At 40.2% G+C, this 12,390-nt stretch overlaps 1 protein-coding gene across 7 annotated transcripts in view; it reads right to left on the bottom strand.

Annotated features, from left to right (window-relative positions):
* Positions 1 to 12,390, bottom strand: part of TBCD (tubulin folding cofactor D) — a 252,394-nt gene that overhangs the window by 195,874 nt on the left and 44,130 nt on the right. For all 7 annotated transcript variants that reach the window (XM_078848698.1, XM_073311984.2, XM_073311991.2 and 4 more), the window contains exons 12-14: positions 7,603 to 7,663; positions 7,028 to 7,102; positions 288 to 382 (exon numbers count right to left, since the gene is read on the bottom strand). In XM_078848698.1, coding sequence (XP_078704824.1) covers positions 288 to 382; positions 7,028 to 7,102; positions 7,603 to 7,663 — 231 coding nt within the window. The remainder of the gene's footprint in view (positions 1 to 287; positions 383 to 7,027; positions 7,103 to 7,602; positions 7,664 to 12,390) is intronic.

Raw genomic sequence — 12,390 nt, 5'->3', positions numbered from 1 at the left:
ATTCCTGGGGTACAGTGCTGGGAACCGGGGGGATTTGGCTGGTGCCTTTCTCTGTGTGATTCACGAGTGGCATTCATGCAATCTAGCTGGGTGTGGGAATCCACATGCAGTTGTGCTGAATGATCACAGCTCCTGGAGGGGTTGCTGCAAGTCTTTGTGAGAGACAGCCCAGGCTGGGGAGAGTTCAGGGGGCACAGTCCCAGGCTGCAGCCGAAGGGGGAGCCAGTCACAGTGTCCACAGGTTATATCATATTACTGTATATATTATTGGGGTTCAAGAAACTTACCATCTGCGATTCGGGAAGGGAGTAACAATCCTCTCCTGCCTAATTCAGCCAGAGCCAGACATCCTCCATGCCAAGAATTGTCTGTTTCCTGGAAACTAATTTTAGAACACAGAAACACTGTTAAGTTTAACTTGAGCATTCTGGGTTTTATCATGTGTAATCCAAATCACTATTTGTCTACTGCAGTTTGTATTCACAGTATTAGAGTAGACTTTTTTTTTTTTTTAAATACAGGAACCACTGCATAAATATTTTTTTAAAATGTTTGTTCTTTCCTACTTTAACTACCATGTTAATGGTGCAATTGTTCAACTGAATAAACAACACTGTGCTTAAACCATTTATTGATATAAACATACTCACCCTCAAATACAAATAAAAAGTTCAACTTCAGATACTCGTGTGCCAATTATTATCAAATCTCATTATCAAAAAGAAAATTATTTTCAGTAACCTGGTGCATGACAAAAACCAGGAGTATAAAATGGGTAGGTGGTACAGTGTATTAATATAATGGCATTCTATCTCCAGAACAAACACATGCTTGTCTACATCAGAAGTAAAAGATGAGAGAGAGCAGACTTCACACTAAGCCATAGTGGATTTTTATCCACAATACAAAAAACATCAAACAAACTGGCGTGACCTGCAGTGGCTGATAATTAAGATCTAGAGCAAGAATACCAAAAGTGATTCAAGATTTAGACACTTTTGCAGAGATAGCAGAAACAAATGAGGGGGGGACTTGTAGAATGCAACATCATATTCACATGAACATTTTATTTTGTATTAAGTTAATAATAAGAAAGAAAACCTAAAAACAATACGATACCACTAAGAATTCTAAAATGTTCAAATTTAAGATCCTCAAGGATCCTCAATACATTCACTTTTAATATTTAGTAATAGCACAATATTTACAAAGTGTAGTTTCTTTGAACTACACTAATCAGAGCATAAATCTAATTTTTTAAAACAGAAAAATGCATAGTTACAGCCACGATTAGAATATGCATTCTTGCTGGGATTGTCAAAGGTGACCCAGGGAGTTGGGCACCTTGGTCTCCTTTGCAAATCCCAGCACCTCAGTACAGGTAAATCTAGTTCATTCTAAAATACAAAACACAATACATTAGATTTTTTACCTTACAATAGCAAAACACATACCAAAAATAAAATAAAAAAATTCTAACAAAACAACTCCTATAAACTAGTCAAGCTGTTTCTCTAAAAGGCTGGGCAAGAAGAGGAGAAATGATTATTTTAATTTGTAAATACTTTGGAGGAGCCCATATACTGTGGTGATATAAGCACATATAGACATAGAAAATCCCGCATATTAAAACCACAATAGACAAATTAGTAACTGAAAAAAGTAACAGAATATTTTCTTATCTTGGACACCAACCAACATGTGCAAAAAAGTTTGTAAACCTTTGTAGTCCAAAACCTTGCATATTAAAAAAAAAAATGTTTGTGCTGCTTCAATTGCTAAGGTATCACACACTTTCTAAGTCATCCAAAGTAAATATCACATACTAAAGTCTAATCAGAGTTTTCAATGAGAATAGTTTTCTGTCTATGCCACTAGGTACATATGCAGTGAGTATGAAGGAAATAATTTTCTTCTAGCATTTCCTTATAAAAATATTTTCTAAGAGCTTTAAATTGGTGAAAAATAAATACTTTGGTGAATTAATTGAGCTTCCTGAGACAAAAGGACAACAGATATCTAAGTGCAAAAAAAATCATTAACTTAGGTTAATTCCATCAAGTTCTGCTGGACTTCAGATCTCATATTAAAGAGAAAGATTTTTCTCCCTCATTATTGTGAAGGCAGTCTTCATACTCAAACTTTTTTTTTTTTTTGCTCTGCAACCACACAGATAGAAACAATAGCCCTAAAGAAGCAATCCTCCCCATCTTATAATGGTTTACTAGCTTCCACACGTAAAGCCAAAACATTCAATTTATTAGTGAAAATCATTACCAAAGTTGCTGAACTAAAATTAGATGCCAATCTAAGCAAGTTAAATGTTACTTCCTATTAGATAATATTAATTAACAACAATAATAATCTGCATTACTCAGTGCTTTCACATAGATATAAAAGTAGTCATTAAAAATATCTTTAATCAGTAACAATATTTAAATTAGGCATAAGTAATGTGGATTATGGATCCCTATCAAAAATCCCACCATCACTCATCACAAACATGTCTGAAAAACTATAAGGTAGGCCCCTTTCAAAAGTCATGTGTTGAAATATATTTTATCATATATCTGTGCAGTTTCAGAAAATATCTACAGATTATCTAACCATTTATTTTGACCTAGTTTTGTTTATTTTTTTTCTTATTATTCACATAATTAAATTAACATATTTCAGAATGACCCATCTTATATCCAGCAATAACTGGCATTAAATTATAAAAGAGAAGGGCCAAGCAAAATACAAAATGAAAATCCCCATTGGTATTCAGTTTTTTTAGGAGAAATTTTGTGCAAAATTCACAGCAGATTTCTATTTTCCTTGCCTACAGTACATCCTATTAATGTCTGAGAAAAAGGAAGTCACCTATTTACTAATTAGATTATTAATCACCCAGATTTGAAAAACAGATCTTTTAAAAAAAAAATGAAAATATAGCAACTAACTACTGGTCTTTGAAGCGCCGAGTATAATTTATAGAGTGGCATTGGGACTTGGTGTTTGAGGGGCTTCATCTCCTACAGAGAGGTGGATGGGCCAAACCTGAGCGGTGCTGTGACCACATGATCCAGTTTGCAACACCTGGACAAGAGCAGGCCCAGCCACGCGGCACAGGAGCCACCGCTGCACAGTGAGCTCACTCTCCAACCCCTCAACCAGGCTGCACCTTTCAGCAGGCACACTATATTTTTGTGTATGTTGATGAAGCAAAAACTACATTATTTAGTGACCTGTGACTTATTTTTTTCCCGTCCCTCTGATGTGAAAGTTTCCACACCAAAATCATAACCTTACTAATAAGATATAGCAGAAGTGTGATCAAGTGCCAAGAATACAACCAGTGTATGTAACTTGACATTCCCTGCAGAACAACCTGGGGAGGGGGAGGAATACCATATTACCACCTGGTACTGCCTCCAATACCACCCTGCACCACAGACAGGTCACTGCAATTGGTCACTAAATCTTCCCCCCTCCCATCCTCTTTGTATGAGCTTTTGCTTCTACTCAGTGATTCCACAGAAATTCCATTCAGGCTGATGAAAAAGTAGAGAACAAAGTGGCCAGGATTTCAGCAGAAGTCTTTAAAAAGGCTGTCTTGCTTCAGTCCTTTTCAAGAGCAGCTCTTACAAAACCTGTTCCCTCTGCCTGTCCCGTCTCCACACAGCACCTTTCTACACAGTCCTATCTCACAGTAATCCTGGCCACCAGGTTCATCATCTTCATTCCCACAACAGCACTGCAAGCTTCTCTTTGTCCAGGACCATGTGGCATCCCAGCAAAGACAACTGGAAACACGAGATGGAACAGCACACCAGTGGCAATTCAAAAATTTTCTGTACTCCGTACCAGGGCTGGAACTGCAGTTGATATGATGCTTCCTCATTAGCCCATGCCAAGGCAGACTGCAGTCCAGTTCAGTCCAGACCAGCACCACTAGTATAATCTCTCTGATCTGTTTTCCAGCTAAGCATACATCTTGAAATCAGTTTTTGACTTGGATTTTGTTGTTTATTAAACTGTTAAATAGCGAGACTCTCAAATATACATTTGAATCTGTACATTTGCACATTTGTCATGGAAATTCTTCATATTGACTCAAGTGACTCTTGTTCAAGTAGATCAGTTCCATTCTCACTTCTCTTTATGTACATAAACTAGAGTATCTCATCTTTACTCTTCAATTCAAGTAAATGTTTCTCCAATTTAATTTATTCACCATTGCCAGCTCATCACAAAATCCAAGATGGCAATCCTGTGAAGGAGAATCCAAGGAAGCAACTGAAGCTACTTATTACCTTGGATAGTTTTATGAAATCTAGTTGTTAATTAGAATTCATCCAGACAGCTAAAAAATACAAACAGGCTGTGCTGAAATAGTAACTTATACATACCAAGCCTGAAGTTGGACACATTGAAGAATTTTCTATTGGGTCTACTTGCTAACCAGTTTGCCACACTTAGTGCTGATTTACAAGTCCTAGCCTCTCTGCATAAGGTCTAGTTATATCCTCCAGCACAAAATGGATATGTACCTACCGGATGCTTCTCCATTGCAATTTCCTTGCTACAATACAAAACAGAGGAAAATGTTTCCCATGTGTCCGTTCTATACCAATCTCAGATGAGATAAGCCAAGGAATGCTAGAATTATTGCCATTGCTGACTGAAGTCGATATTCCAGCATTGTGTCAACCACCCTAAATAAGGCATTTTTATTCTAGTATTTTGGGAGAAGCCATAGGAGAATAATTGTGAAAAAAGTCTAAGTAAAGTGCAAATCAGTAACTAAAAAAAAGTCAAGTGTTGTGAACACTTAAGTACAGTTAGCCATGCTCATATTGTGTTAATAGCGGGCAGCTATATAGCTATACTACCCAAGCCCATCTCTCTCTGAATTTGATTTCTGAAATGTTTTGAGGTTGGGTTTTGTATCTTTAAAAAAAAAAAAAAAAAACCTTGAGGGAAAGTGAAGCTTTCTAACCCTAGAGCAATGAAACATCTCACTCGTCTGGTTCTTTTTGTTGACACAGTGTGGTTGCTTAGCCACCTAAGCTGGACAATTTTTTATTGGGCAGCTCAAGATTCCAAGCGAAACTCATTCACATGCATAGTATATCATTAATCCACAGGCCAAAAAAAAATAAAAATAAAAATAAGCCCCACAGAATATCAACTATCATGATGGTTTAAAAAAAAAATTTGTATGTGGGGGGGGAAGAATCACAAAATTTGTGACTCCCATAGCAAAAAGCAACATCATATGTATTAATTAGTTCCTTCTGTTTTTTATTCTTCTTCTTACTCACTTACTCTCTGGACTGAAGTGTAATATATAATATGGTTTCCCTCTTCTTGACCCAGACAAAAATACATTTTCTACATATTTTGATTGACATTCTATGGAGACCATTATTGCTAACAGTTTCTGAGTATCCTCAGAGATTTTAAAAGCTATCTCTAGTACTGTGTCCCCAGAGTGAGATTATCCGACTATAAAGTATTTATAAATCTACTCCAATATTCAAAAAACAAACCAGGTAAGACTCAGTTTCCTGCTACACAGAGGGCATGTCTATTTGGTGAGTTAGTATGCAGCAAACTGGGGTGTAACTCTACAATGCTCTAGCCTGTTGCAGAATAACTAGCTGGGTATACCCTCCGATCATGTGCTAAAAGTTCCATAGTGTCCTTTGTCCTACTGCTGTTTCATTCTTAGACATTTCTTTATTTGAATATTCCCATTATAGAAAATTCTTACCATGTTTTATTTAGTTTGCAAATGGTAATCTGCAAGCCAACATCTGACACACAAAAACAACAAGGAGAGCGGTGGCACCTTAAAGACTACCAGATTTATTTGGGCATAAGCATGACTCCATGCATCTGAAGAAGTGGGGTTTTTACCCACGAAAGCTTATGCTCAAATAAATCTGTTAGTCTTTAAGGTGCCACTGGACTCCTTGTTGTTTTTGTGGATACAGACTAACATAGCTACCCCCTGATATCAGACACAGTTACTACACTCCTTAAATTGTCCTTGGGCATGCTAGAGGCTACAGAAAAGAAAAAAACACATCTAAAGAAGAACATTTAATACAGACTGGATGCTTGCAAAGTTGCCTACGCTGAGTAACAAAAGGCACATATGGATCCTGAATGCAATAAGCTGATATAGTTTTTAGCAAGACAACCATGACCATACACTTCCACCTCAGAAAGCCAAGCATTACTTATGAATGTTTAACGCTAGGACAAGTAACCTGTAAACCAAACGTACACGTACTCCTCTGCTTTTCTGCTGATTCTAAACACAATAGGCAACTTTGGATGGGAAGAAAAGGGTTTCATAGCAATTTAGTTTTCACATATGCAACAATTCTGCTCTTACATGTACAAGAAAACATTCCCTCTTTCTTTTTATACTTCTGAACCAATTTTGCGGTGTTCATGAACATAATACATCAGTACTAGCCAGAGTCACAAACAGTGTAGGAGGACACTGTTCAAACTTTCCCACACTGCTCTGCCAATGCACCTCACCCCTGACCTGAAAAATGCCACATTGCAAGTCATAGCAAATTATGCCTACATAATTTGCTGTGTGAAGAAATATTCACTGGATACTAGGATAGGAAAAACCATCAAGTTCAATTTCACATACAGCATATCAGAACTTGAACACAGATCTGTCATGAAAAAGTTAGTGCACTAATCCAAACCACCTCCTACCACCACAAAATTCTGTTTTATTCTTTCAATGAGACCCTAACAATGAGGTCCAAACTTGCATGGACATTAAAGTTCCAGTAGTACTTTTCACACATGTAGGTGTTTGCCCCATGCCCTTGGCCAAAATTCCAATTCTCCTTATTGTTTTATATGTGCTATGGGCCAGTTGCCTGCCTGAATGTTGCCCTCCCACTCCAGAAATGGCCACATGGCAGCTGTGAAATTATGTACACAGCATAGGAGTATTTTGAGATCCAAGGATGCAAGCTATTGCATAAATACAAAATAGTATTACCTAAAGCAATCCAACAGAGATCCAACCACATCATCAGCTAACTCTTTTGGAAGCCTTCCAGTTATTCTACCAATCCTGCAAAAAAAAGAGAAGAAAAGTGATTTGCTGTACAATTACAGTAATTTAAGATAAAAGTTTACACTAAGATAACAGGATTCAAACTACAGACGACACAATGCATTATTTCAACAGTGTCACACTAGGACACAAATGTCAGACTACAAGCTGAAAAGCTACAAAATAATGTGCCTAACAAAGAAGTAAGATTTTCAAATGGAAAAGACGAAAACGTGGACCAGCCAACTGGGAAGAAACACTATTGCAAAAAAGCCCCAAGTAAAATCCTCACGCATCATTCCAAACTCAACCCTAGTTAAAATTTCCTAGTTCGCTGCCCCACCACTTCTACCTCCATCCAAGAACACTAGCAGACACGGGCTCCATGTCATCACTTGTGTTGCAACCATCATAAATAACCGATAACACTGAGAAAACAACATGCAGTTATTTAGCCCTGGGAAACATTCAGCTGTTATGCTAATCTATTAGTTTTAAATTAAATAGAAGAAACCTACCCTTTTGCAGCAGACCATCTCACAATGGTGTCTTTGTCTTTCAATCCAATCAGCAATTGTTCTGTAGAGAATATTATTTTAAGCAAAGCAGATTACTCCAAGTTCTTTAGAGCAATTCTCCACAAATGTTCAAAACTCATTTCCTTATTATCACAACCAGCTCTTAATTTAAACAAAAACATTTGTACCCATAGTTGTTGTGACTGTGACAAAAATGAAATTTGAAGCCACAAAAGCAAACAAGGGGTATTAGTGCTTTCTGAATAGATGGTAGCTCTGTAATTTAGCACGGCGATTAAGGATACATCTACACTGCACTCAAAGTTGTGACTGCAGCACGCGTAGCCATCCTGAGATATCCAAGCTATCTAGATCAAAGCTAACAATACCAGTGAAACCAGAGCAGCAAAGGCTAGCCTCTTGAGTACATACCCAGGAAGGGGTCCCAGGCAGGCTGGTATAGCCCAAACAGCTAGCCCATGATACCACAGTTTCACTGGTATTGCTACCCAAGCTAGATAGTTCAAAGATAGCTTGGGAAATGTCTACAGGTGCTTCAGCCAGACCTCTGCTTGCAGTGCACACATAACCCTATGTCTGCTTTTGCATATCTTAGCTGAGGCCCTGAAGCAAAGGTGAAAGAGAGGAAAGGGGTAATAGGCACTCAAATAGAAGGCTACACTGTCCTGCTAGAGAGCCTACAAAACAGCCAGCACAGGACAGAGGGAAGGAGGGACACATCGACAGACAGTCTCCAGCACTAGCCAGAGAAGAATATGGCCAAATGAGTCAGGGAATACAATGAATCTGCACATCTCTCTTGCCTATACTGTCTGGACTATTAAAGCAGCTCCCACTGTGCAAACTCCCAAAGCGGGGAAATCAGTGGTACTGCAACCTGTTTTCTTACGCAATTAATTGTCCCTGGGATGCAGGGGACAAGGTTGGGGCAATGTTTACAGAACAGTTACTTAACCTACAGTAACTGTGGTTCTCTGAGATGATGTTGTAGTCAACATGGATCCCACTATAGGCACACATGCACCTCAATCATGCAAGTTCAGAAACATTTTAATAGCTGGGACCTCTGGATCACACATGCAATATTCCTGTGCTCCCAGTGAAAGCAAAAAGGGCTGGGTGGCTGCAACCCTCTCAGATGCCTTGCAATTCAAAGTCCGTAGTTGCTGAGGACTCCTAAAAGCTTCAATAGCAGCAAGCAGTCAATTATTTTCAGTATTCAGGCTCTGTTGCATCTAGATCATGTTGGACTGCCCATATAGAGAACCTTTTCCATTTTGGTTAAAAGGACTTTCTTATAAATTGCTTTCTGCTCTGTCCAAGAATTTCCTGAACTTGTCAGTCTCTGTGAGTAATGCTGAACCAGACAACATCCAAGCCCTCAGACTTAGTCACTGTAGGTCCAGGTGCAGTATCTGACCATGATTCTGGGATATTATATTCAGACAAGCTGGGAGATTGGAAGGAGGGGAGGGAAGCAGATCACAGCAGATTGATATCCGCAATAAGTCTGACAGCCAAAACTGCCTTGGTCAATAAGGTGTGGCCTTGTCCCATCTGTCATTTGGATATCAGCCTGGAGTTTGGGGGGTATCTTTATCCACTGTAGCAGAAAGGAGTTTGACAATAAGTCCAGGCTCATGCCTTCTCTGGAGCAAAAGATCAGGCATTTGGTATTGTCTTTCATGGTGAAAAGGTCTATTCTGGGAATCCCCCAATGAGCCAATATCAGCTCTATGATGGACTTCCAAAGTAACCATTCATGGTTGATTGCTGCATGTCTGCTCAAAAAGTCTGCCAGGCTGTTGCTGACACATGGAAGGTTCAGAGCCAATGGGGTTATCCCAGGGCGAAGACACCACGTCCACAGCTTGATTGCTTCCGGCTTATATACATAATGCATAGTAGGCTTTTGCCAATTGAGAGTCTAGCACAGTCCCTATTAACTCATTTGAGGGTGATGGGGACAGAGATGATTTCTTGTAGTTCACAGTAAGGGACTGCTGCACAAACAAGAGGACGACATACTCTAGGGCTATCTCAGTCTCCTGCAGAGACCTGCCTCTGACCAGCCAATCATCCACATACAGGTAGACGTGAGTGCCCTGTTTCCTTAAGCATACTGCTACCACCTCTAACCATTTCATGAAGAATCTGAGTGTCGTTGAGAGTCTAAATGGCAGTACCTTGTACTGGTAATAGTTGGGCCTCACTGTGAATCTTAGGTACCTCCTCTGGATTGGGTAGGATGGCTATGTGGAAGTACATGCCACACATGTCAAGAGCCACAAACCAGTCGTGAACTTGGAGATGGAGTGATGAAGGCAAGCATTACCATCCTGAACCTGAGATGTCTTATGTATTTCTTGAGTCTCCCAAGGACAAAAATTTTCTGAAGAAGAAAGGGTAAGAAAATAGCAGAAGCAGAAGCCTCTTCCCCTATATTCAGGTGACAGCTTTTTTATGGCTCCTAGCCAAAGCAACAAGGCCACTTCTACTTATGGTAGGCTCTCATAAGAAGGGCCCCTGAAGAGGGAAAGGGAAGAATGGAGGGTAGTAAGGAATTAAATTGGATAGAATAGCCATGAACAATGATGTATGTCTGAAGTTATAGCAGACCATACCCAGCAGATTAGGATAAGGTGGCTTCCAAAGGTTCCATGCTTGGAACTGCTCCTGATGCAGTTCCTGACAGTCCCATGAAATTTGTTGATGTGATGCTAGCACCATGTGCCAAAAGAGGAGACTGGCATCCCCTGCTATTTCTGGGCTTTTTCTTGGAAGGATAATCAAGCATGTGTGACGTGCCTAGTTCCTCTCTAACATCCATGGTTACTAGTGACACAATTTTCAGTAAGGGGGCTGGGTATAGTTTCCCAAGGAGAACAGTGTAGCTTTGGAGTTCATAGATTCATAGATACTAAAGTCAGAAGGGACCATTATGATCATCTAGTCCGACCTCCTGCACAATGCAGGCCACAGAATCTCACCCACCCACTCCTGCAAAAAACCTCTCACCTATGTCTGAGCTATTGAAGTCCTCAAATCATGGTTTAAAGACTTCAAGGAGGAGAGGATCCTCCAGCAAGTGACCCATGTCCCATGCTACAGAGAAATGCAGAGCTGTGTGTGTTTGCTAAACAACTCCTTCCCTTTGAAAGGCAGATCTTCTATCATGGCTTGCACCTCCTTGGGAATGCCTGAAACTTGAAGCCACAAGGCCCTTCACATCATCAGTGTAATTGAACAACCTGAGAATCTTTTTAGCTAACTGACATCTCTATTTCTAGATTGTCTGTTATTCTCATAAGCAGATCTTGGAACATCTTAAAATAGTCCAGCACCAGTATCAGTGCAGAGGCTACTGTCTCATTTGGTAACAAGGACAACAAATCTTTGGAAGGTGAAGTAGGACCGTGTTGCTCCTCTGGTCCCATGTCAGGCATTAGCTGGCATTTTTCCTGGCTCAGCGACAGTGGTCTGGCCAGAGATGTCACCAAGCAGTACAACCTCCTCTTCCAGGAATGGAATGGGGATCCACTCCTGGAAGTATGTGAAGAAGGATCCCACTGAGTCCAATAGGACTATCGTGGTATTCCAGAAGGGTCCAGCTGGCTTGTGTGATGGTTGCCAACCCAGTGCCGGTTCCAGAGGGATTGCAGTAGGGCCTTATAGGGAGAACTGCCTTGTCTGTCCATGGTCTCACCTGCTGACCTCAGGGGAGAGGGTTCCCTACTCAAGGAAGGCAAGAAAGAATGTCCTAGTGACAAGGATGAAGAATAGATTTCCTCTAAGGGCAGCACTGATACATATGGCACTCCTGGTATCAGTGGTACCAGTAGCTGTCTTGGTGCGAGGGTAATTTCCGACAGTCTCAGAATCACATGCGAGAGTCTGCAATGACATGCACAGTGGTACCATTAGCAACTCTGCCAATTAACACGACACAGATGATTGCGCAGTCATCTGGATCAGAGGAGATGGAATCATGGTAAACTTCATGGGTGCCATGATAGTAGATGGCACCTTCTCAATAACCCTGGATTCACTGAGGGGCTTAGTGAGTTTTCCCCCAGAGGCTTTATGTGATCTCTCTATATTAGAAAAAGGAGTACTTGTGCACCTTAGAGACTAACCAATTTATTTGAGCACAAGCTTTCGTGAGCTACAGCTCACTTCATCGGATGCATACTGTGGAAAGTGTAGAAGATCTTTCTATACACACAAAGCATGAAAAAATACCTCCCCCCACCCCACTCTCCTGCTGCTAATAGCTTATCTAAAGTGATCACTCTCCTTATCATGTGTATGATAATCAAGGTGGGCCATTTCCAGCACAAATCCAGGGTTTAACAAGAACGTCGGGGGGGGGGGGGGGAGGAAAAAAACAAGGGAAAATAGGTTACCTTGCATAATGACTTAGCCACTCCCAGTCTCTATTCAAGCCTAAGTTAATTGTATCCAGTTTGCAAATTAATTCCAATTCAGCAGTCTCTCGTTGGAGTCTGTTTTCGAAGTTTTTTTGTTGAAGGATAGTCACTTTGAGATCAGAAATCGAGTGACCAGAGAGATTGAAGTGTTCTCCGACTGGTTTTTGAATGTTATAATTCTTGATATCTGATTTGTGTCCATTTATTCTTTTACGTAGAGACTGTCCAGTTTGACCCATGTACATGGCAGAGGGGCATTGCTGGCACATGATGGCGTATATCACATTGGTGGATGTGCAGGTGAACAAGCCTCTGATAGTGTGGCTGATGTGATTAG

Source organism: Lepidochelys kempii, chromosome 14, assembly GCF_965140285.1.
Source record: "Lepidochelys kempii isolate rLepKem1 chromosome 14, rLepKem1.hap1, whole genome shotgun sequence".
NCBI lineage: Eukaryota > Metazoa > Chordata > Testudines > Cheloniidae > Lepidochelys > Lepidochelys kempii.
Note: the sequence above shows the minus strand (reverse complement) of the source record. Positions and strands in the feature narration are given on the sequence as shown.